Source organism: Arachis stenosperma, chromosome 7 (genome assembly GCF_014773155.1).
Source record: "Arachis stenosperma cultivar V10309 chromosome 7, arast.V10309.gnm1.PFL2, whole genome shotgun sequence".
In the NCBI taxonomy this organism is placed as follows: Eukaryota; Viridiplantae; Streptophyta; class Magnoliopsida; order Fabales; family Fabaceae; genus Arachis; species Arachis stenosperma.
The window spans coordinates 90,908,893-90,931,801 of record NC_080383.1 but is presented as its reverse complement, the minus strand read 5'-3'; the positions used below and the strand labels follow the sequence as shown (position 1 = coordinate 90,931,801).

Genomic DNA, 22,909 nt, shown 5'->3' with positions numbered 1-22,909 from the left:
AGACACCAATTGCGACGAAGTAAGACCAAAACTTGATCAATATATAGTTATGAAATGAATCTCTCTACATAAACGACAAACCGAACCCAGGAAGAAGAGAAACTAGTAAGTGCCTTCATAGTTCAACACTGAAGGGCTTGTCTACTAATGAATCCTATCCATATCCTCTATCTTGCAACAACAAAAAAATGCAAATCACTAGGAAATACACATCATCATCCCACATGGACGTAGAACTTCATGCACCCTGCTCATCAATATCTCCATTTTCACCATCTTCAGCAGCTGCGGCAGCCATCAACTCATCGAAATTTGCTGTCTTTCCAAGTACTATTTCAATCTGAAATAGTTATTGTTATTATTCTTATATGCACTTCTTTTAACTCCTCAATGAACAAACCCACAAGCCAATGGCCAAAGCCAAGCAGGCTCTAAGGCAAACATTCTAGAGTAAAACAAAACAGCATTTGTACATTACCTTGGCCTTTTGGACAGGTCTACCTCTAGAATCATCCTTTATGTCTACGGTTGATGTCATGATTTCTGCATCAATATTTAAGACGCCATCACGAATCAAATTAGATTATTCAACCAACTAGGAGTTAGAAAGGTAAGTGGTTAGGGAAGTTCCCCAGGAGGATGAAACAAGATTGTATCTCACTCTTTTCAACAGCAAGCCCGTTATTTTTCAATATCTCAGCAACAGTAACCACCGTGGCAATAGCTGTGGCAATAAGATAGAAACACATTACAATGGTAGTGAAACCAAAGTTCAAGGAAAGTGGTGACCGGTATAAAAGAGATGGAACTGAAAACTAGAGAGTAAAGATCAACTATTCAAGGAAACAATATGACTTTTCATATAATAGCATCCAATAAGTTATTCCCTAATGATTCAGCTAAATCTTCATGTCATAATTGCAAATGCACATTCCTTAGCAGGGTTGTTATGGCGAATTTTGTGCAGACACTTCCATATTTGATCAAATTAAAGAAATGATTATACTTTAAATCCCGAAGTGGAACAGGGCAGTTTCAGGGTAGAGAGCAACCCAATTAGAGTTGGGAAGATCTTCGAAGCTAAAAGATTCGGACAATGCCAACAACCCTATGTGACTACGAGCAGCAACATATTTTGTTTAAATAAAATTAAATAAATAAGAAACGGAGGAAAATATTCGTGAAAGAATATGATACCCATCCCGAGTGCTGAGAGCTCGACCTCATTATGCTGTTGCATGTACCTCTGCAGATAATCGATAATAATGAGTCAGAGAGAGAGAGAGAGAGAGAGAGAGAGAGAGAGAGAGGGGAATAAAACGTGTACCTTGGCGAGATTCACGTAGAAGAAGAGAGGCTTTTTTGTGTTCGAAACCTGAATGCGATTCTTCTTGTACGAATCAGAGATGTTGATGTTGTTAACTCCCTCCGTTATCCCTTCCATTTTTACCTTCTCTCTCTCTCTCTCTCTCTCTCTCAGACGAAGACGAAGACGAAGACGATGAATCAAAAAACCCTAACCGGTTGTTTACAGCAGCTCGTGATGTAGACTACAAAGTACAACCACCTCGATGCACCTCAACGTAGAACGTACAAAACTCTCTTTCTCTCTCTCTCTCTCTCAACCCACCTTGGGCCAAGATCATTGGGCCTCAAACATCTCTTATTGTTTTTATTATTGGGCTGCTCCTTTTTTATACAACAACAATATCTTACACCTTTTTTTAAAACAAAAAGCTCCATGACCAAAAAGAAAAAAGAGGCAGCTGAGGCTTGGCACAGATGGAGGATTTCTACGCCTCTCATCAAGCTGCATCCGGTTCAAATCCCAGCTGAGGCTGGATGTTACAAGAATTCATAGTATCCATATAGTGTGTGTGAGTATGTTGTGTAGGTGTGTGAAATATGGGATTAATGCCTAAGATTAGGCACTGTCCAATCTACTTGACCAAAAAATAAATAAAAAAAAAAGGGAAAGGGAGTGTTGCCAATGAGTTATAACTCAAATGACATAGTCTCTTTATATTTAATTAAGAGGTTACGGGTTCGAGTCTCTTATCTTTGGTAAAAAAAAAACATTATATTTGTTAGTTTAATTAAGTTTATCTTCGTGTTATATTATACCTCTCATCTCTTACTACTTGTGTTTATGCTTACCTCACCATGTAAAATTTAAAATGAAAAAAGTAATTTGTCGTGTTATTGTATAAATCCACCCGTTTTTGCCCATAGAATTCCATCTATATATATGTTTTTTCATGTGTTGTCTAACGAAACGCATTTGGCTCATTGTTCGTATAGGACCTTGCTATTATTTGAATTAATTTTTTTCTGGACTTTATTGCTTAAATTATTTTTTGCTGATGGATCAGGCATGAAGCATGTGCATTTAACAAAGCTAGGAAATTAAATTAAAGGTGTGCAAGTTTCACTTTCAAGACAAGGCATATCAAGCAAATTAGAATCCTTATTTGATTTTCTGTCACTTTCAAAATTCGATACCACTGCAGCTGATTAGCTACTACTAAGTGTCATTAAGGCTGCGTTTGTTTATAGAGATAGGAATACTGAGACACAAAATCGTATTTGACAGAAGAGATATAGATAGAGACAATGTGTCCAGAGACACTAAATTAATGTATTTTGTGTTCATCCTGACAGAAAAGACACAAAGATACTAACAAGGTACACAAACTTATTTTTTATTTTTCTTTCATTATTCTTGTTAATTTTTTATAATTATATTTTTTATTGTTATATTTTTCATCTCAAATTTTTTGAATGAAAAAAATCAGAATAAATTAAATTTTCATAATTTATTCTAATTTATCACCAAACAAAATACAAAAACATAAAATTTTGTGTTTCTGTCTATCAGTGTCTTATCCTATTTTCAGTGTCTTATCCTATCATATTTTTAAAAACAAACGCAGCCTAATTAGTGGTAGATAGCTTTCTTAGAATCTATATCGGATTCCTTCATGTTCGTCCAAAAGAGAAGCTAGCCAATATAGCTATATGCCTTTTGTTTGTTACAATCTTAAAATGTATATTTTCAAAATAACACGATTACAACTAAGATATAATTGCCACGTACAATCATTTCCAACTTTATTATTATTATGATAAAATTAAACAAAAGCGAATGTGAATGTAAATTTAAATATGTAATGGTCCTTTCTCATCATCGATCACATTAGTATTTTTTATAGCATCCCTATAATAATACACAATCGTAAAGCAAGTGGGGTTCTGTATGTATTTTAATTTAATTTGTGGATTTCTTTGCAACATCTAGCGGTGTAAATAAAATGCATTAAAATGAATCTGAATTCTCACATTGATGCAGATAAGATCCAACAAATCATTCGTTGTCCCAACTCCTTTGCTATTATTAACTTGCCAGTTGATCCGATCCACTTGAAATTACATGAGAATTGACAGGTACTGTTTGATAATAATACTTCCACAAAAACATTTCGAAAAAAGAAGAAAAAATTTAAGTGGCACTGCATGAATAATGGAATATATAGTTTTTTACAGAAACTCAAATAAAGTCGGCTTCACCTGAAGTTGATACTTCAGAGTTGTTAGATGATTTGACTGATTTGACTAAATTTTCATTTAACGACTCTTAGATATCAACTTCATCTAAAGTCGACTTCACCTGAATTTTCACCATAATTTTTAGAGTATAGCATATCTTTTTCATCAAACCACGCACTACTGAAGATATATATCACATTTATGACTGGTATATTATTCAAGTTGGTGGTGATGTGAAAATGTGAAAATCCATGTATAATAAAACGAAGAATTCGATCTAGTGGATACTCAATAATTGGGCAGGGGGTCATCATATCCGGTGCAAGAAATTAATTATTGAATATGAATATCTTTCGAGTTTCTGGTTCGAATTGAATATCTAGATACAGCCTGAGTTTATTGAAATTATTGACGAGACATTTTAGTTTTACAAATTTTCCAAAAAGAAGTACAAATTATTTCAAGAGGGCCACATAAAATATCATAGTATAGATTTGAATACACATAAAGGATAATTTTTAAAAGATTTTTTGATGAAGACAAGATGATATAGTGTGTAAGAAACTGTTAGTGACGTTAAATTTTAATGTAAAGGTACATTAAATGGAAAACTAGAAGAAAAAGCAAAACTACTAGTGACGTTATTGTCTTTGGAGGGATACGAATCCGCAACGTGGAAATGAGGTGTCATCGAAAAAGAAAAAGAAAAATCCACAGTGGATGCAACTAATGGGATGGGGACACGTGGCACACATGTAGTGCTGCTTTATATATAGGATCCAGTCCATTAAGACTAATGTGTGTGTTGAAAGAAGAAAAATAATGAAGGAAAGTGCAGGAAATCCTCTGCAACTAAAATCCGTGAACCACATATCATTGATATGCAGTTCGTTGGAAAAATCTATGAATTTCTACCAGAACCTTCTTGGATTTTTCCCAATCAGGAGGCCAGGATCATTCAAATTTGATGGCGCATGGTATGCATTTATTTATTTATTTAAATTATTATTTACATAAGAGAAATGAAGGAGATTATTAAAATTTATTATTTTTATTATTATTTATTTATTAATTTAATTTTTTTAATTTAATTTTTTTTAATTTAATCATCAAATAATATATTTTATTTCACGTTTTTAAATATTGATAACTAACTAATGATCAAATACAATAAATTTTAATGGCTCCCTAGCGATCTTCTTTATATAATGCATGTAATAAAATTGAAGTGGATTCATGATGACAGGCTATTTGGATATGGGATTGGAATTCACTTGCTGCAAGCAGAGAATCCAGAGAAGATTGTGAAGAAGAGTGAAATTAATCCGAAGGACAATCATATATCATTTCAGTGCGAGAGCATGGGGGCAGTAGAGAAGAAGCTGAAGGAGATGGAGATAGATTACGTGAGGGCAAAGGTCGAAGAAAGTGGCATCCAAGTGGATCAGCTGTTTTTCCATGACCCTGATGCCTTCATGATAGAGATCTGCAACTGTGATAGCCTCCCGATCATCCCTTTGACCGCCGTTGCTGCCGTCACTTCTTCATCCTGCTCCCTTATCAACCTTACTAATACCATCATCCCCAACACACACCAACTTGCTCAGTGATTACTATTCTATATGTTTCTACATTACTTTATTTCTCATCAATGCTTAATTAATTTTAGATCATCACTTTTATCGGAGTATTATTATTAGGAAATAGTAACAAATCATAAGCAGGGTTAGGTGAAGCTAATTTCCTTCATGGCAAACTAATCATTAATTAATGCGCCTAACTCACTCAAATGATTGATAAAAAATTCTTAATTCAAAAGAATAGGGATACATATCATACAATGTTACATTACTATTAGGTATAATAATCAAGCTGACTCGTACATCTATGGCAGTTTTGTCTCAAATAATTTGTTAACAGATTTATGAAACTCTCCTCCTTGGTTTCAAATGTATGGATATGTATAGATAGTGATGACTACTATATATATATATATATAGAAGTTTGACTAAAAGCATGTTTTATTTTTATTTTTTTTTTTACTTTTAAATTATGAAAAGACACCGTACGCGTTTAACATCTTTTAATAAAAATTTTTAACTTTTCGAAAAGTTAATTTACTTCGAAAAAGTAAAAATATATGACTTTTTTTTTGATAAGTCATTCTATCACTTCTGTAAAAAAAATCTACTTTCATTCTAATTAAAAATAGTTAGTTATAGCAAGTTTTTAACTCCAATAAAAGAGTATGGAGTTTCTAATAGGAGTAAAAAAATAAAAAACAACTATAAAATATATATGGACACCGCCCACACATTTCACATTTGTTTTTTATTTTTACCTACCATATCATACACAATAAAATAACAAACACTAACTACACAATAATTTTTTTGACATTGTCACCAAAATTATTGTGAATTAAAATTTTATTACTATTCACCACATACAAGAATACCATTATAAGTAAAGATGAAGTAGAAGAACCAATTTTTAATGATATTACATAAGAAGAACTAATTGCCTACAAAATAGAACTAATAAGAGAACAAATAAAAAATCAGTTGCCTAAACAATCTTAGTAAATAGGTTATGTAAAATTAACCTTCAATATTAAAAAGTATTTGTTATAATTATTATTTTAATATCTATTTTATTATATAAAAAATTTGTATTTTTTGAATTATTTATCAAAACACTGTAACTTTAAAATAAATATTTCTATAACTAAAAATTCAAATACAAAATAACTGATTTATAAATTACTTTTATTTAAAAGTTTTATTCTTTAAATTCTTCTTTTAAAAAAATTTATTTAAGTTATTTATCCAAACTAACCTAACACTCTCAATAAACAAACATTTCTTGCACACCTCAAAGTTAAAGTAATACCCCATGAATTTAGTAATTAAGGGGGATTGCACGATACTTAATTTACTATAGGTTGATTGGAAAAATTTTGCATTAACAGAATATATACTTATGATTTGATTGTTTCTGTATTCAATATACAATATTATATAACGGCCAATATGGTAAACAAAAATAACTTGGATTAATAAAGTTTGAAATCATTGATATTAGTTTCAGCTGACAAATAAGTTGGTTGATTTGAATGTTTTTTTTTTTTGTTTTTTAATCTAGAGGTACGAAAATAAAAAATTGCTTCCAATGTGGTGGCCTCGTCATTTAATGGGCTTTACACGAAAATGATATATGGGAACCTGACAGTGCACAACTCCAATAAATGATCATCCTAAATCCATCATCACTTGTTTCAACTTTCTTTCATGAACAAAAACTTATAAAAAAAACTGATTCTCTTTGACCAAAAAAAGCCGTCCTTTGATTAGGATCTAGTTTTCATTTTTTTTAAATGATATAAAGAAATCATTTGTATAATCATATATTTGTAAAATTACTTTGTTATAGAATTTGTGTTTAAACATTCTAATTCAAAGTGATTTTAAGACATCTATTCTATTTAAATTGTATGTAAATGTTATTTTTTTATATAACATTATGAAATAATATATATATATATATATATATATATATATATATATATATATATATATTATATAATGGTGTTGTAGTATGGGTTTATTATTATTATGCCAATACATTCGGTGGCAGAACTTGAAATAAAATTTTGAGAGACTAAAAATTTAACATAAAAATTTAATAATAATATTTATATTAAAATAAAATTTATAAATAGAATTATTCTTTAAGTTTGTTACTAATAAGATAATAAATAAATAATTCTACAGATAAAAATATAAAATGGAAAAGTCTAGTAACCAACAATTTTGGTATTTTTTTGCCAGCACTTAACCATCAAAAGAAAAGTGAGTGATTTCTCACAATTGGATGTAATCTAACACCATTAAAAATACTATTGATGGCCAATTGATGGTTACAAAATACCAAAGTTGCTAGCCCCCTAGCATTTCTCATATAATATAATGGTACTCTTCGAATATTTAATGACTTAAATCTTCAATAATTGAATAAGAACTAAATTTTTCAGTAATTTATAATATTTATTGAATTTTTTTATCCCTTTATATAAATACAATAATATCAATACTTATTGAATATTCTAATATTTTTTATTATATAAAAAATTAAATTAAATAAACAATAAAATATAAAATAATATTAAATTAATTAAATAAAAAATATCTATTTTTTTATATTTGAACTCAAAGGTAGAGAGAGTATTACTTGTTGAACAGAGAACTGCGAAATCCGAATAGAGAAGTTGCTAGCAATAAAGTATTTGAGCCAACTAAACTATTTGTTATTTTTTGAAAAAGTACTACTAATTTTTTTATAAAAAATTTGGAAAACCATAATCCTCTATTGTCTCAACTAAATTTCGCTCTTGAATATTTTAAATTTAAAGTATTCTTCATAAATCGTAAAGTTTTTTTTTTTTTTTTGATTATGGATCTTTTATTCTACCAATGAACATCAAAAAAGGCAAAATGTTATCTAAGAAAAGAACCTAACACAAGCAATTAACTAAGATTTATATGTTGCATTCTAGAAACAAAATGACTATCCATTCTACCAAGATTTATGTATCTCTGTGCCATAACGAAAAGTCTAATGCTTTAGAAAACCATTATGAAGGACTTTGTTTGATGATTGAATCCTTGTATCACAGAAAAAACAAGGTATATTTATATATATAAACTACTCTTCATTAATGATAAGCCAAATAAATGAATGATACACATCAGTCAAGGCTTCAATTCATTCATCATCATCATGATGCTCCATTTTGGCAGCAGGGGAATAAACCCTGCTTGCTTGTGCACTAATTAAAGAGCAAATAAAGAAACAACAAATGTACAAATATATATTCATGATACATCCATACATATGCATGCATACAGAACCTTATATATGTAATTAATGATGATATATAATTATATTGCATTAATCAAAGTCCCCTTGCAAGCATTTGTTCATAGTTCTCAATGGATTGGAGCCTCTGAATAAGGAGCTGCTGCCTGAAGTTCTTGATGAAGGCATCAGCGCTGGCATTTATATCTTCAGTGTTCTTCCTCTCTAGCTTCTTTTCCCCGCTCTCTTTCTTCTCCGATGATGCTGTCTTTGTCCCTTCCTTTCTTTTCTCATCTGAAAAAGCTTGCTGCTTGTCCCTTGATGAAGTTGAAGTTGAAGGTTCAACATAGTTATTCCTTCTCATTGTTGCTTCTCTAATTGAAAAATCTCTCAAAGCCCTCTGTGTAGTGTTTATGTGATGCTTCACCACATTTTCCTTCCTTATATAGGTAAAGCTATATGTAGCATTATATATTATAGTTTATAAAATTGAGAAAGTTAAAAGATGGTAACAAGCAAAAAAGTGCTTAGAATATCTACCCGGTCGGTTATGCTAAGCTTAGTAAATAAAACAATTTATCTGTTGTATGAAGAAAGCTTTATTAAATACATATCATTAAATTCAACCTTATTAAATAGAGTAGTGCTAGAGAGTCAATAGCCTAAACGACTCATTCCAAAAGCGTAATCTGATAGAACAATGTAACACTAATAATCATATCTCTAATACTTTCTAAATCTTCATTGTATACATTATACGTTTAGGTCATTGGCTCCCTATACTTTTTCTATTATTAAATAACATATATATAGTCACTTATCATGACTTTTTTATTTTCCAATGAGAAAATTAAAAGTCAAAGCGGTAAGGGTGTGCCGCCTTTATTGAAGTTCGAAGTATATAGTCCCACACGGTTGTGCCAAATGTGAAGCAGACCATTTAATTTGATCTTACGGCTTAAGACATGGATTAGTGCCTGTTAAGCCTTCGGAAGCGCCATGGTTGGCGAGACAAGTAACAATAATAATGCTACGTTAATTCAACTCTTAGTGCTAATTGGGAAAGCTCATTACCTGGCACACCCACCTTACCCTCCTGCCTAAACCATAAATTATTGGACTCTCTAGATAGGTTCATTGCATGCACCAAGCTTACCAATTATTAAGCATATTATAATAATGTAATGATGCCCATGCGTGGCTTTAATTCAGAGGCATGGCACCTCATAATCCTACATCCACATGGGCTTCTTAATTTATGGAGATTTATGAAATATTAGGGATATAACTATTAGTGTTACTTTTTTTTATCAGTTGAAGTTTTTGAGATGAGTGATATTATGACATGATATTAGAGCACTATATTCGAAAAGTCAAGAGTTTCATCTTTGATGAATTCCAAAATCAGTTTAAACTTTTGGAAAGATATTTATTATCCCTAGTACTCGGATAGTTATTCTAGATAGTATATGAGATGTTTATTTTGTAACTTAATAGTCTATTGTACATATTATCCCTAATACTCAAATAATTATTCTAAATAACATAAGAAACGTTTATTTTATAATTCAATAATTTATTGTACATATTGTATAAATAATCCATTATCTCTGTAACAGAATTCTTAATTTATATATTACCCATAAAAGGGGCACATATAAAAATAAAAATTACGGCTTCAGAATCGATGGTATATAATTGAATGGCTCTTGGGAATGGACTCAGTCTCGTGAAAGTGACTTGGATTCTATCCAAGGAAACGCAAGATAGAGATCCGATTCCTTATCCATATCCACATATTCATTTCGTTATGTTATGGAATCCCTCCTGAGTTAACAAGGACATGCTTCTTCAGGATTTCAATCTCAAAACAAGCATATATTTTTCCTTTTCCGGAAGCAAACTTCACTCAACTCAAATGTAGACAAAGCCATCATACCATATCATCATCTACTCATAACCCTGTCCACCCCAAAAAAACATAATTCTGGCACCTCATAATCAAAGGAATCAGTAAATTTAGTTGCTTTGTTCATATCATTATTGAAGGAAGATATATTTGATCTACTAGTTATTGTTTTTTTTTTTTAAAGTAGACAACTGCATCAATTTACTTTCTAAAAAATCATTCTTTTTCTAAATTGGTTACCAAATTTTTTTAATAAAATATTAAAATTTGTCTTTCAAAATTTTTAAGAGTTTATTTAGGTGTAATTAATATGTTAGAAAAAGATTTTTTTTATTATTTGGTGTATTTGCTATGAAACACGGACACTTTGTTGAATTGTCATATCCGGACACTTATCAATATTCATCCAACATGCGTGTCTAGTCTTATTCTTAAAATAAATTTAGATATAATATATTATTATTTATTAAAATAAAATATTTTAAATACTTGATATAATTAAAATAAGACATTAAAAATAATTAAAAATTTTAATTTATATTTTGATATTAATACTTTATATTTAAAAAATACTTTATATTTTATATGTATGCATGTCCCCGTGTCATGTAAGATTTTAAAATTCGCGTGTCGACGTGTCACATATCGTATCGTGTCCCATGTCCGTATCAGTGTCCGTGCATTATAGTATATTTGAAAAAATTTAAATAATAAAAATAAAAATACTAAAAAAAATTAACTTCAAATTTGAAGAAAAAATTTTTAAAATAATTTTTTGAGACCCATTTAAAAAACATGTGATATTTCAAGAAAGAGTTTGACCATTTATTCATTTACTCATCTATTTATAGTTTTGTAAAGAGCCATTTTCATATTTAATTGAAAAAAATAAAAAAGAAAAATCATATGCTGCCTTCCACTGTTCGCCATAGTTCCTCACTTCCTTGGGGTTTGCATATCCCGCAGGGCCCGCCCATCTAAAAGGTGACACGTTCTGGAGCCCAAAAAGAAGTCCCTTAACCTAACACCCGTTTTTGTTAAGTAAGGGGCTTTCAGCCCAAAATTACAGATAAAAAAAAGAACGCCACCACAGTACGGTCCCTACAAGGTGATGGGGGCGGTGGTGCAGCGGTTGTGGTTGCTCCGTTCGCACAGAGCTCCCATATCACTACTACGGAGCTCAGATACGACGTCGTTGGCGAGATGTTTGAGCTCCAAAGCAGGGTCAGGGTGGTTTCGCGGGCTCGAAAGGAACAAGAAGTCGAAACTGCCCTCCATTATGAAAGCTGGAGAACCGGTTCTGCACGAGCGGGCAATGGAAGTGAATGTGAAGGAGATAAAGTCAGAGAAAGTGCAGAGTATTATCGATGACATGATCAAGGTCATGAGGAAAGCCCCTGGTGTTGGCCTCGCTGCTCCTCAGATTGGAATCCCCTTTAGGGTACCCCTAACTTTCTCTTTCTTCCATTTTCTATGAACAATCTCAATGCCAGACTTAGTAATTTCGTTTTAATTTTCGTTGATTCTGTGAAGATAATTGTTTTGGAAGATAAAGAAGAATATATTGGTCTTGACACTAAGGAAGAGGCTGAAGCTCAAGATAGAAGACCTTTTGATCTCTTGGTGTGAGCAAATTCACATTTTTTTCATTAAGCTCTCTTACTTCAATCATGCATGATTATTATTATTATTAGAGTAAAGTGACAATTAGATTCTCCAAGCTGTTGACCTTGGAGTAATTAGTCCTTGAAGAAAAAAAATAAAATACCAATTAGATTCTCTAAAATAGCAACCAGTGGACATGTATATCCTTTTGTCAATGAATAGTATGAAACAAAACAAAATTGTTTATGTATTTCGTTATTTATAGTAATGCATGTTTCTTTACTGTCACATGAGCATGAAAATGATTTAGTTTTGGACAGTGAAGTATTTATTATTTTTTGAGTTTTCATATACTCTTTATGAACTGCTTTCTGTTTATTATAAATCCTATGAAAACAATTGAAGTTTTACACTAAAAGTTGTTATTTACATTACTATCTTTCATAGATAGACACATCAGAGTAATTAACAGTCTATATAAACATCACCATGAAGTTTTAGTTGATGAATTGATAGAAGGACATTATGTGTCCACCATTTGCTATCCTGGAGGACTAAATTTGTATTTTTTTAGGGACTAATTAGTCCGAAGTCAAAATCTTCAGAATCTAATTGTCACTTTACTCTTATTATTATTATTTGTTCGTGACAGGTTATCTTGAATCCTAAGCTAAAGAACAAGACCAACAGGACAGCCCTTTTCTTTGAAGGCTGCTTGAGGTATCTCCCAATAACATCTTGTTATCCATTTTTACCATTGGACTATTAACATAGTTTTCATCTTTATTTTTGCAGTGTTAATGGATTTCTAGGTGTTGTGGAGCGTTACCTCGATGTTGAGGTTTCCGGTTATGATCGTCATGGTGAGCCCATCGAAATAAATGCTACAGGTTGGCAGGCTCGGATTTTACAACATGAGTGCGATCACCTGGATGGAACTCTCTATGTTGATAAGATGCTACCTAAAACTTTCAGAACTGCCGAAAACCTGGACTTGCCTCTTGCCTGTGCCTGCCCCAAACTTGGTTCCCGCTAACCTTGCGGGGGCTCAAGTTGGATGGAGCTGCTGCCTCTGATGATCAGGCCATCAATACAGGTTGGGTTTTCTTGTAAGATTCATTGACTTAGAAATATTGTCTCGGTTTTGGGATAAGTTTTGTTTACATGTTGCAGTAATTTTTATTGCAATATGTTCATTGTTTTTATTTGATTCACTAGATATAAGTTTGTTATAACGTACATTAGAAAAATTTTGGGAAAACTCTGATGGTGTCTATCTTCTCTATAAGTTGTATTCTTACAATGTATTTGGATTCTGTACTATCACACTATGGAAGTTCTTTTTACTTTTTTTCTTGGTGTTCTCCTTGTGATCCTACGAGGATGAAGTACTGTTTAGCACTCCAATGCATGAAATTGATATAATCTTTTTAAAATTTGTTATTGTTAGTTAATGGAAAAAAAAAGGAAGGTTAATGCATATAAGGTTGAGTCCAAATCTGTGATTTAATAGTCACGATTTCTAGGGAATTCATGCACATAACGAATAGATTGTTAGAATTTACAAAAAAGAAAAGAACAGACACTAAGGAGAATAATCATCGATGGAAATGTAACTTCTGTGGATTCTTTATAATATTCATCATTGTCTGCGAAATCGTGTACTCGAGTAAAGTTCAGATTGATTCAGCAGCAGGTTTTGATCCTAACGACACACTCTGTTTAATGAAATTGTCATTGCTTAACAAACAGGAAGGAGGGTACACAAAACCCTGAGTAGAGCCATAAGCTTGCCAGCAGTAAGATGATGTGTTTCCTATGAAGGAGCATGATGCTGATACAATAGAAATATTTTCCAGATATAATCCTTCACATGGAGATGTATCACTGCAAGCAAACTTAATTGCTTCTTTGGTGGCTGAAGTTCCCTGAACATTAATGAAGGATATGCTCTCTACTTTGACGGCTGAAGTCTGCAGTCAGTACAAGAATTAAGCTATCAGTTCCAGTGATTATGATAAGATGATTATGCAGTTACTCTGCTCCCCAAATCATACCATATTTCAAAACCACATAAGGTTTTTACCAGAAAACAATCCACAATGGTGGCAAATGAATGAGAGTTAGAACTTTCAAGAATTACATACCTGATTCTTACATGGTTTTGGGGAATCACAGTAGTATTGGTCTATTATTATTGGGTTTGACACATTTTCCATAAGAATATTCTGAAACGTGATCTTCGATGCAAAACCTGCCCCACCCTAATAAAAATTGCAGGCAAGAGATTTGTGTGAGTATGAAATGGGGGAAGTTATATATAACTTGGTGAAAAATGTGAGATGAAGAAAGTTACCTGCCATGTTTTGATTCTCACCCCATTGTCAGTGTTGGAAAGGTAAGCTCCATTAACGTATATATCTTGTGCCTTCTCCCATACATTTGATTTTCCCAAGCTTCCAATACTGAAAATAAAAACCAGTGTCAATTAACATTTGTTCTCTTCTTATTCTTAATGTGTTTGTGAACTGGAAATGAAAACTACTTTCACCTGATGCCATGGCCTGGACCACATGTAATGTTTCTGATCCACACCCGTGAAGAATTTCGGACTATAGAGATGCAGTCATCTCCTGAAACCAAACATTATGCAGCAAATTATTTTCTTTTGACAAATTACTAGAGTGCATACTTTGTACTTTGTACCATTTTTCCTCAAAGTAACATGCATGACATTCCGCATGTCCCAAATTCCAATCATTGGTATGTGTATATTAATCTAAAACATGAACCACTATCTAATAATTGCACGATTACAATCAAAAGTTACATGTTAATATTACCCTAGAAAGAAATCATAATAGCTTTTTCTTTTAGGCCAACACACCTGTTCTAATTACAGTATCTCTGACCTCAACACCCTTACATACGCTAATGTGGACTCCATCGGTATTAGGGCTTGAAGGAGGTGCTAACACTCTAAGATGGGATGCAACGACCCGCATGCAACTAGTGAATGCCAAGTGCATTTGCTGGCTATTTAACAAGGTAAGGTTCTTCACTTTCAGGTTCTTGCATTTATGAAAAGTGAGGGCCTGCAGTGTAAATGTGGTTTCATTTCATACCAGGCACCAAATAAATATGTTACTACCTCCATGTTAAATAACTGTCACTAACCGTTGGAGCAGGATGGCATGGCTGCAAAAAGGACACATTTTGAAGACACTTTCAGTTACCCAGATGATTAGACTTGAAGTAAACATGAATTTAAGGTTGTAAGGAGCTAGGCAATACAATTGTGGAGTTGGTCTTGCATGATCTGGCCCACCATTCATGTCCCATTCCATTGATGCTTCCACCACCTTCTACAGTAAGGTGATTCACCCCATGGAAGTAAAGCCACTTGCGCTGATTTAAGCCATTCCATACTGCAGGGTCTTTTGGAGCTACTATTGTACCTAAAATCTTTAAGAACATCAAGTAGATAAAACGTCTTACATATGTGTGTGTGTAGTCTATGCAGATGCTAAGATTTACATGTGTATATGAGAGATTTGATTCTTTATTTGTGCATACCCTTAATGTGATCTTTGATTTACAATGCCCAGCAATGTCAACTGGATAGATAAGAAAAGTTTTCCCGTATGGAACATCAACATTCGCAAACCCAGGGAAAGAACAAGCAGTTTTCCAAGCTTCGAGGAATGACTGAAAACAAGGTAAAGAGATGGTTACCAAATATGGAATAGGGTTGAAAGAAAACAACTTTGTGATTACCTGGGTGTCATTATGAAGGCCATCCCCTTTAGCAGCAAAATCAATGACAGAAATGACCCGTCGAGATCTGGGTCGAGTTCGGGTTCTGGTTCTGGTAAAGGTGGAACGTGGCAGCTGGATAAGAGGGTCAAAGGCTTCTGTTCGTTGGGTGAGATATTGAGTGACAAGTATTGTTACCACATGAATGAAGATAACGATTGTTGTTTTTGAGGATGAACAATATCCCAGGTTCTTCATTCTCTGTCAGATTCAGGCCATTCTTGGTTTCCAATCATTCACTCAGAAATCAGAATCTAAGACTACCGACATTTTGTTAATTGTTACACAAGAGTTTAGGTGAGGCCCAAACCTGCTTTTAAGATGACACTACATAAAGTTAAGTATCACTTATTCACTTGGGCAATGATTATGTTCACTAATTAATACTAATATAGTTGGACATAGTTCCTTTAGAAGACAAATCGAAATATAGGTCTTATATTTGGCTTGTGCCCAATACTCGTGAAAGACGAAAGTTCCTTACTATGTACTCTCACAATCTTCACTTATTATTTTTAGTCCATACATGATACAACTAATACAAGTCCTGGTACTCTTTTTTTGGTTCTCTTGAAATTTCCTTCTTGTTTTACTTGTGCTTCTCTCTCTCTGCTGCCTTGTATCAGATGCATGAAATATTGGCTACAAATCCCTCACTTTTTTCTTTTTTGATGAGTGGTTAGTTATGGATCTCTGAAGATGAGAGAAAAACCAAATAAATCGGCAAACCGGCGGTTTTGTGTAACCCGGCCGGTTCGAAGCTCCTTTTTTGTTTTCCTTGGCCAAAACGACGTCGTTTTGGGTCTTTTTAACAAAAAAAAAAAACACGAAACACTCGAATACCTCCCCAATCTCCACTCCCCCTAACCCTCAACCCCTCAACGGCACCCATTCCCCAGTAAGGCAGCAAGCTAGCAACCCCTCCAGGCTCCAATCCCGCCGGCCGTCTCGTCGTCTTCGTCTCGTCGTCTTGATGCGGCTTCGACGACATCCGCTGCTCGCAGGTCCTCTTCTCCGTCGCGGTTCTTTGCTTCCCGGCACCTTGCTCCGCGTCGGCGGCGCTGTCGTCGCGTCCTCTCCGTCCACTGCCTCCTATCTCGGACAGGTCGGTGGTCTCCTCATTCCTCACTTCTCTAAGATCTGCATTATGCCATTATCTCTGTTTTTTAGTTATTCTGTTCTGTTTATGTTAAATGATTAATTATAACTGGTTGAATTTGTTGATTCTTGATTATGAGTTTGTTGATTCTTGATTATGAATTTACTGAATTTGTTGAATTTTTTATTGAGCATCTGTTTAGTGTAGTGATAGTTCTTTTTTGTTGAACTACTATGGTGTTGCTTTTAAATGTATGTTGACTTGAATGGTTATTTTCAAGTTGAATGCAACCATTTTACTTGTAGTTAGTGCTTGTTATCCATTTTCAATTTCTCATGGTTGTTTGTCTTAGTTAGGCACCAATCTTACTCATAATTTATATCATTCAGCAAATTGGCAAAATTGGTTTTATGTCCAAAACAGGTTTTAGTGAATGCATATATGGTTGCTTTTGTCTTGCCTAACAGGAACCCTTTGAGGTTTGAATTGAACAGTTGAAAATAGGTTATGCTCCCCAACATTGAACAATTTGTTTTATATTTTTTATTTACGTGAAATCGGTTTTATGGATTCAAACAGTAATTTATCGGTTGAACTAATAAATCAGTAAATCAGTATTTTGACCGGTTTGATCACTGATTCGGTTCTTACAACTATGCTTATAGATGAATCACACAGTACCGTGGAAATGAATCCAAAATAATTAGCTCGTGTTGGTTGTAACAGAATCTGGTTGAACAATAAATCAACCAGCTCCAAGAAGGGAGCTTGTCTTTCACAAATGATTGGCACCATAACCCTCAAAATCCAATGTCAAAGGCCATCCTCGCTCGAATCAAACCCCGTAACCTCCCCAAAGCCACCACCTTTACGCCGACCCGCTTCAGTCCCTGCATCCACAACCTCGTTATTGACGCCGTTCGAATACTGGCAACCCACGCCCAATGGCAGGACTCCCTTGAGTCTCGCTTTGCAGAATCCGAGGTTCTAGTTTCGGACGTTGCTCATTTCATTCTAGACCGAATACACGACCCGGAACTGGGTTTGAAGTTCTTCGACTGGGCTAACTCGAGACCCTTTTCTTGTTCCCTCAATGGCTTTGCTTATTCCTCTCTTCTTAAGCTCCTGGCAAGATTCAGAGTGTTCTCTGAGATCGAGCTGGTTCTGGACAGCATGAAAGTTGGGAACTTGAAGCCTACCCATGAAGCTTTGAACTCTTTGATTCGAGCCTACGGAGATTCTGGGATGGTTGATGCTGCCCTACGGTTATTCTATACAGTGCGGGAAATGCATGGTTGTTTTCCCAGTGTTGTCGCTTCTAATTCGTTGCTGAATTGTTTGGTCAAAAGGGGGAACGCTGAGGTTGCAAGGAAGCTGTATGATGAAATGCTTGTGACAGATGGTGGCACTGGTAAGGTTGTGGATAACTATAGCACCGGGATAGTGGTTAAGGGTCTATGCGACTTTGGGAAGGTTGAGGAAGGTAGAAGGTTGATTGTAGATAGATGGGGGAAGGGTTGTGTGCCCCATGTTGTGTTCTACAATATGATTATTGATGGGTATTGCAAGAAGGGTGATCTCCAAGCTGCAACTAGAGTTTTCAAGGAACTGAAATTGAAGGGATTTTTGCCAACGTTAGAAACTTATGGTGCTATGATTAACAGTTTATGCAAGGAAGGGGATTTCGTGACAATTGATCAACTTATGAAAGAAATGGCTGAGAGGGGATTGCGTGTGGATATTCAAGTGTATAATAATATTATTGATGCTCAATACAAGCATGGTCTGGTGGCAAAAGTAGCTGAGACAATGAGAAGGATGGCTGAGATGGGCTGTAAGCCGGATATTACTACTTACAATATTATGCTTAACTTTTCGTGTAGGGTTGGAAGGATCAAAGAAGCTGATGAACTTTTAGAGAGGGCAATAGAAAGGGGATTAATGCCTAACAAGTTTAGTTATACGCCTCTTATGCATGCTTATTGCAGAAAAGGGGATTATGTTAAGGCATCAAATATGCTTTTTAAGATTGCCGAAACAGGAGAAAAACCAGACGTGGTTTCGTATGGAGCTTTTATCCATGGAGCTGTTGCTGCTGGGGAAATTGATGTTGCACTTATGGTACGGGTTAAAATGATGGAAAGGGGAGTAATTGCTGATGCCCAAATTTACAATGTCCTGATGAGTAGCCTCTGCAAGAAAGGGAATTTTCCTGCTGCCAAATTGCTACTTTCAGAAATGCTTGACCGGAATGTTCAACCAGATGCATATGTTTATGCCACCTTGGTAGATGGATTAATTAGGAATGGTGAACTTGATGAGGCAAGAAAGCTTTTTGAAGTCATAATTGCAAAGGGTATAGACCCCGGCATTGTTGGGTACAATGCCATGATTAAAGGTTTTTGTAAATTCGGAAAGATGGCAGATGCTGTGTCATGCTTGAATAGGATTAAAAATGCACGTCATGCTCCAGATGAATACACTTATTCCACATTTATAGATGGGTATGTGAAGCAGCATGACTTGCAAAGTGCACTCAAGATGTTTGGGCAGATGGTGAAACAGAAGCTCAAGCCAAATGTGGTCACCTACACGTCCTTGATCAACGGATTCTGCAATATAGCAGATTTGGGCAGAGCTGAAAAAGTTTTCGCAGGGATGCAATCTTTCAATTTGCAGCCTAATGTTGTCACATACACTATACTTATAGGGGGATTCTGCAAGACCGCTAAACTTGAAAAGGCAGCAACATTTTTTGAACTTATGCTGACAAATAGTTGTCTCCCAAATGACACTACGTTCCATTATCTGATAAATGGTTTGACAAATAATACAAACGCACTGGTTCTTGTTGAGAAAAATGAGTCTGACAAAGATTGCAGAACCTTGCTATTGGATTTCTTTGCAGTGATGATATCGGATGGATGGAGCCCTGTGATTGCTGCTTATGATTCCATTATTATTTGTCTTTGTAAGCATGAAATGTTTGATACTGCTCAGTTGTTGCAAACAAAGATGCAGAGTAAGGGGTTTCCTATGGATCCTGTATGTTTCAGCGCTCTGCTACATGGGTTATGCCAGAAAGGTAAATCAAAAGAGTGGAGAAATACTATAACTTGCGACATAAGTAAGATTGACCTACAAACTGCTGTTAAGTATTCCCTGATATTAGATAAATACTTGGGTCAAGGTACGCATTCAGAGTCTTCAGTTATTTTGCAGACCTTGATTGAAGACTCCAGGGCTTCTGAGCATCCTGCAGAACATGATCTAAAGGTTATAGTAAGATAGGGAATGAGGAAATGTAATATATAAATGTAGTATACGGGGAGTTAGAATTTCAAAAAAGATGACCCTTCCATATTTTTTATCTGGATTCTGCCATGCTTGAGGACAGCATCCATGAAAGAAACGATGCAGGTTTTTCATTCTATAATTATTTTTATGAAGAGGGTGTTTAGTTCACTCCGTGCTATGAATTGAAGCATGGGATGTGGCTACCTGTAAAAGCAGAGTCTGCAATATATACTGGCACTTTATGATTGATCATAAGGCATTGTTCTCTGAGTTAAAGCTTCAGGTACATTTGGCAGTTCACTAGTTAAATTTGAACTTTCCTACAAATTGCACTTGGCTCTTTTTCATCTTAGATTGGCAGCTACTTGGTTAATGGTCAGTTGGTCACTCATGGATGGTGAATATCTCAAATACTTTAGAAAATAAATTTGAAATTTCTGATTTTTCTTAGAAATGGTAATTTGGCAACACTGAAACGTGCTGTGATGTCATGTGCACTATCAAGTTTATCTCATTGAATTCAACTAGTTTAGGGTACTCGATATTTCAGTAATTTATTCAAGAATCTCTAAACTATATGCATTAATATTAATAATAATGATAGTGGTTTTAATTAAGACACTTATTATTAAAAGACACCAATTGCGCGAAGTAAGACCAAAAGTTGATCAAGATATGTAGTTATGAAATGAATCTCTCTACATAAACGACAAACCGAACCCAGAAAGAACAAAAACTAGTAAGTGCCTTCATAGTTTAATGAATTCTATCCATATTCTCTAATCTTGCAACATCAATATCTCCATTTTCACCGGGTTGCTGCATGCACAAGGCGGAATTCGAACCCCCAACACTTACTTAAACGGACGAGTGAGTTGACCATTCGACCAACCAAGTTGGTTCACTTTTTTCGTTTTTGATGAGTGGTTATGAATCTCTGAAGAGGAGAGAAAGACCAAATAAATTTGGGTTGTATTTATTGGGCCTATTTGGGTTGAAGATCCATTGTAATTCAGGTCTCCAAAAATCTAATAGCATAAAAAGATTACATTGTTACTAAAAAAGGATTCCATTTTCTCTCTTTTTGGTGTAGTTGCGTTTCCACAAGGGAAATAGCCATAGGTGAGGGTTTGGGATCATCATGTGATTGAAACTAAAAGGCCAACATAGAAGCGTGGGTTATGTACCCCCACCATTGTGTATGTTTGCTTATTGCCGATAAATGATAATTATAATAGAAAAAAATTGGTGTAAATAACTAAATATAATTTCTCATAAACATTCAAAACCCAATATATAGTAATCATCTCTATATATAGATTTTCATTATACAAACATCCAAATGATATTATTCCTGAAGAACCCAACAAGTGTATACACATAGATACATTCATACATTATAAACTTATCTATCCAATAATAAGCCGACCAAAATAATTAAAAATAAAGCATGTCTGCAAGAAGCATAATGAAATCAAAGTACTATTAATATTTTGAATAGAAAAATAAAACTTATTGAAAACTGTAAAGGCAAAAGAGCAACGCAAAACTCATCATTACTCTACCCTACAAACCTAAACACATCTAAATTAAAGAGAATTCACTAATAAACCCCTTAATTTGCGTTCACCGGAATATGCTCTCTTCGGCCACCGGAAAAGGCACCTAGCATAACAACAACAACAACAACGACAGCAACATCGATAAAAACAAAGAAACTACCTCGATCGATGATGCTTGGTTTTGGCGGGTACTTGGCTTCTCCGATGAGACTTGTCTGCTTTTCCAAAAGCAGCACAGAAGCCACACGCGGAGAGCTTAGGAGACGGTGGCTCGATTGCCGGCGATACTTTTCCGGTGCGGTATCCGCGAGCTCCTCCGCCGTTAGAACGGCTTCTCTGGACGGTGTTGATTTGTGGTAGTGGCGGTGCAGCAGCAGAAGAAGCATCCTGATGAAGGTCTTTATTATCTTGCTGGTTGTTATTGGCACCGCCGCCACCGGCAGCGGCAGCAGCAGCAGCAGCAGCTTCAGCTTTGTTGATTTCTTCAGACAAGAACTTGTCGTCCCAAACAAAACCAGATGAGCCTTGTCTTCTGAAGGACACTGCAGATCTTTGTAGACCAAGACCAGCCATGGTTAATTTCTTTCTAAGAAACTGTGACTTTTGCTCGCTCTATTAATTGGGAGAAGAAAAAGAGCAGAGGGCAGTCTCTGTTGAAGAAACTAGAGAGAAGTGGTTAAAGCTTTTATGGAAGAAAAAGTCATACCATTAAAGCTACGTATATTACTACTCTATCTCTACCTAGTCAATATATTGTGGAATCTTGTAACGCTTTCATTTGCTTCTTCCTTTAAATTAACAACAATGCTAGGGAACCAACTCTATATAAGCCAAGAATCAGCCAACTAGTAAATCAGAGGCACCGGTGATTATATGGATATGATTTCTATGTTTCATGTGTTACGCATTAATAAAATATAATTAATTATATGGAACTAACTAATGAACTGTTCCGTGATTCTCTCCTATCACTAGCGTATCTTCTCTTATGTTTTGAACGTGGTCAACAATAATTTAAAAAACAAATTAAATTATAAATTAATAAAATTAATTATAATTAATTATGTTGTTCCATTCTTGGCTGATTATTAGTTGGTTCCATATACTTTTCCTAAAATTAATTATAATTAATTATGTTGTTCCATTCTTGGCTGATTATTAGTTGGTTCCATATACTTTTCCTTAAATTAATTATAAGTGCTAGATCCAGTAATTTTT

At 34.3% G+C, this 22,909-nt stretch overlaps 6 protein-coding genes across 12 annotated transcripts; 3 read left to right on the top strand and 3 right to left on the bottom strand.

Annotated features, from left to right (window-relative positions):
- Positions 1-20: 20 nt before the first annotated feature.
- Positions 21-1,585, bottom strand: LOC130941333 (uncharacterized protein At2g34160-like). The gene is made up of 5 exons (XM_057869802.1): positions 1,328-1,585; positions 1,198-1,246; positions 662-724; positions 479-543; positions 21-340 (listed from the first exon to the last, which is right to left on the bottom strand). Exons 1-5 carry the CDS (start codon positions 1,442-1,444, stop codon positions 239-241), a joined length of 396 nt encoding a protein of 131 aa, XP_057725785.1. The 5' UTR covers positions 1,445-1,585; the 3' UTR covers positions 21-238.
- Positions 1,586-4,358: 2,773 nt separating this feature from the next.
- On the top strand, positions 4,359-5,219 carry LOC130941332 (glyoxylase I 4-like). The gene is made up of 2 exons (XM_057869801.1): positions 4,359-4,523; positions 4,793-5,219. Exons 1-2 carry the CDS (start codon positions 4,369-4,371, stop codon positions 5,154-5,156), a joined length of 519 nt encoding a protein of 172 aa, XP_057725784.1. The 5' UTR covers positions 4,359-4,368; the 3' UTR covers positions 5,157-5,219.
- A 5,998-nt stretch (positions 5,220-11,217) lies between these two features.
- On the top strand, positions 11,218-13,268 carry LOC130941694 (peptide deformylase 1A, chloroplastic-like). Its single transcript, XM_057870269.1, has 4 exons — positions 11,218-11,753; positions 11,846-11,935; positions 12,570-12,637; positions 12,713-13,268. Exons 1-4 carry the CDS (start codon positions 11,424-11,426, stop codon positions 12,951-12,953), a joined length of 729 nt encoding a protein of 242 aa, XP_057726252.1. The 5' UTR covers positions 11,218-11,423; the 3' UTR covers positions 12,954-13,268.
- A 159-nt stretch (positions 13,269-13,427) lies between these two features.
- On the bottom strand, positions 13,428-15,931 carry LOC130941693 (probable polygalacturonase At1g80170). 4 transcript variants are annotated; one of them, XM_057870268.1, is made up of 9 exons: positions 15,695-15,931; positions 15,494-15,625; positions 15,212-15,382; positions 15,095-15,115; positions 14,805-15,012; positions 14,469-14,550; positions 14,274-14,382; positions 14,065-14,181; positions 13,428-13,890 (listed from the first exon to the last, which is right to left on the bottom strand). In XM_057870268.1, exons 1-9 carry the CDS (start codon positions 15,929-15,931, stop codon positions 13,594-13,596), a joined length of 1,374 nt encoding a protein of 457 aa, XP_057726251.1. In that variant the 3' UTR covers positions 13,428-13,593. The 4 variants fall into 4 exon arrangements, with proteins under 4 accessions (XP_057726251.1, XP_057726250.1, XP_057726249.1 ...); XM_057870267.1 differs by having other exon boundaries at positions 15,494-15,931; XM_057870266.1 differs by having other exon boundaries at positions 15,212-15,625.
- A 454-nt stretch (positions 15,932-16,385) lies between these two features.
- Positions 16,386-20,654, top strand: LOC130941692 (pentatricopeptide repeat-containing protein At1g52620-like). Of its 2 annotated transcripts, none has more exons than XM_057870264.1 (2): positions 16,386-16,838; positions 17,559-20,654. In XM_057870264.1, the coding sequence occupies exon 2, from the start codon at positions 17,643-17,645 to the stop codon at positions 20,121-20,123; it is 2,481 nt and encodes an 826-aa protein (XP_057726247.1). In that variant the 5' UTR covers positions 16,386-16,838; positions 17,559-17,642; the 3' UTR covers positions 20,124-20,654. The 2 variants fall into 2 exon arrangements, with proteins under 2 accessions (XP_057726247.1, XP_057726246.1); XM_057870263.1 differs by having other exon boundaries at positions 17,498-20,654.
- Positions 19,860-22,436, bottom strand: LOC130941695 (MAPK kinase substrate protein At1g80180-like). 3 transcript variants are annotated; one of them, XM_057870271.1, is made up of 2 exons: positions 21,852-22,436; positions 19,860-20,088 (listed from the first exon to the last, which is right to left on the bottom strand). In XM_057870271.1, exons 1-2 carry the CDS (start codon positions 22,262-22,264, stop codon positions 20,040-20,042), a joined length of 462 nt encoding a protein of 153 aa, XP_057726254.1. In that variant the 5' UTR covers positions 22,265-22,436; the 3' UTR covers positions 19,860-20,039. The 3 variants fall into 3 exon arrangements, with proteins under 3 accessions (XP_057726254.1, XP_057726256.1, XP_057726255.1); XM_057870273.1 differs by lacking the exon at positions 19,860-20,088 and adding an exon at positions 20,768-21,066 and having other exon boundaries at positions 21,852-22,435; XM_057870272.1 differs by lacking the exon at positions 19,860-20,088 and adding an exon at positions 21,127-21,157.
- Between the last annotated feature and the right edge of the window lie 473 nt (positions 22,437-22,909).

What these genes read in the sequence shown, in the direction of transcription:
- LOC130941693 (XM_057870265.1), bottom strand. Translation starts at nt 15,931, where the DNA reads ATGAAGAACCTGGGATATTGTTCATCCTCAAAAACAACAATCGTTATC. An exon ending in CATGCCATCCTGCTCCAACG is followed by an intron (nt 15,013 to 15,094) that starts GTTAGTGACAGT and finishes TTTACACTGCAG; the next exon opens with GCCCTCACTTTTCATAAATG. An exon ending in GGTCCAGGCCATGGCATCAG is followed by an intron (nt 14,383 to 14,468) that starts GTGAAAGTAGTT and finishes TTTTATTTTCAG; the next exon opens with TATTGGAAGCTTGGGAAAAT.
- LOC130941694 (XM_057870269.1), top strand. Translation starts at nt 11,424, where the DNA reads ATGGGGGCGGTGGTGCAGCGGTTGTGGTTGCTCCGTTCGCACAGAGCT. An exon ending in GAAGACCTTTTGATCTCTTG is followed by an intron (nt 11,936 to 12,569) that starts GTGTGAGCAAAT and finishes TGTTCGTGACAG; the next exon opens with GTTATCTTGAATCCTAAGCT. An exon ending in TTCTTTGAAGGCTGCTTGAG is followed by an intron (nt 12,638 to 12,712) that starts GTATCTCCCAAT and finishes TTATTTTTGCAG; the next exon opens with TGTTAATGGATTTCTAGGTG.
- LOC130941332 (XM_057869801.1), top strand. Translation starts at nt 4,369, where the DNA reads ATGAAGGAAAGTGCAGGAAATCCTCTGCAACTAAAATCCGTGAACCAC. An exon ending in TTCAAATTTGATGGCGCATG is followed by an intron (nt 4,524 to 4,792) that starts GTATGCATTTAT and finishes TCATGATGACAG; the next exon opens with GCTATTTGGATATGGGATTG.
- LOC130941333 (XM_057869802.1), bottom strand. Translation starts at nt 1,444, where the DNA reads ATGGAAGGGATAACGGAGGGAGTTAACAACATCAACATCTCTGATTCG. An exon ending in GCTCTCAGCACTCGGGATGG is followed by an intron (nt 725 to 1,197) that starts GTATCATATTCT and finishes TTATTGCCACAG; the next exon opens with CTATTGCCACGGTGGTTACT. An exon ending in CGGGCTTGCTGTTGAAAAGA is followed by an intron (nt 544 to 661) that starts GTGAGATACAAT and finishes ATATTGATGCAG; the next exon opens with AAATCATGACATCAACCGTA.
- LOC130941695 (XM_057870271.1), bottom strand. Translation starts at nt 22,264, where the DNA reads ATGGCTGGTCTTGGTCTACAAAGATCTGCAGTGTCCTTCAGAAGACAA. An exon ending in ACCAAGCATCATCGATCGAG is followed by an intron (nt 20,089 to 21,851) that starts GTAGTTTCTTTG and finishes CATGTTCTGCAG; the next exon opens with GATGCTCAGAAGCCCTGGAG.
- LOC130941692 (XM_057870264.1), top strand. Translation starts at nt 17,643, where the DNA reads ATGTCAAAGGCCATCCTCGCTCGAATCAAACCCCGTAACCTCCCCAAA.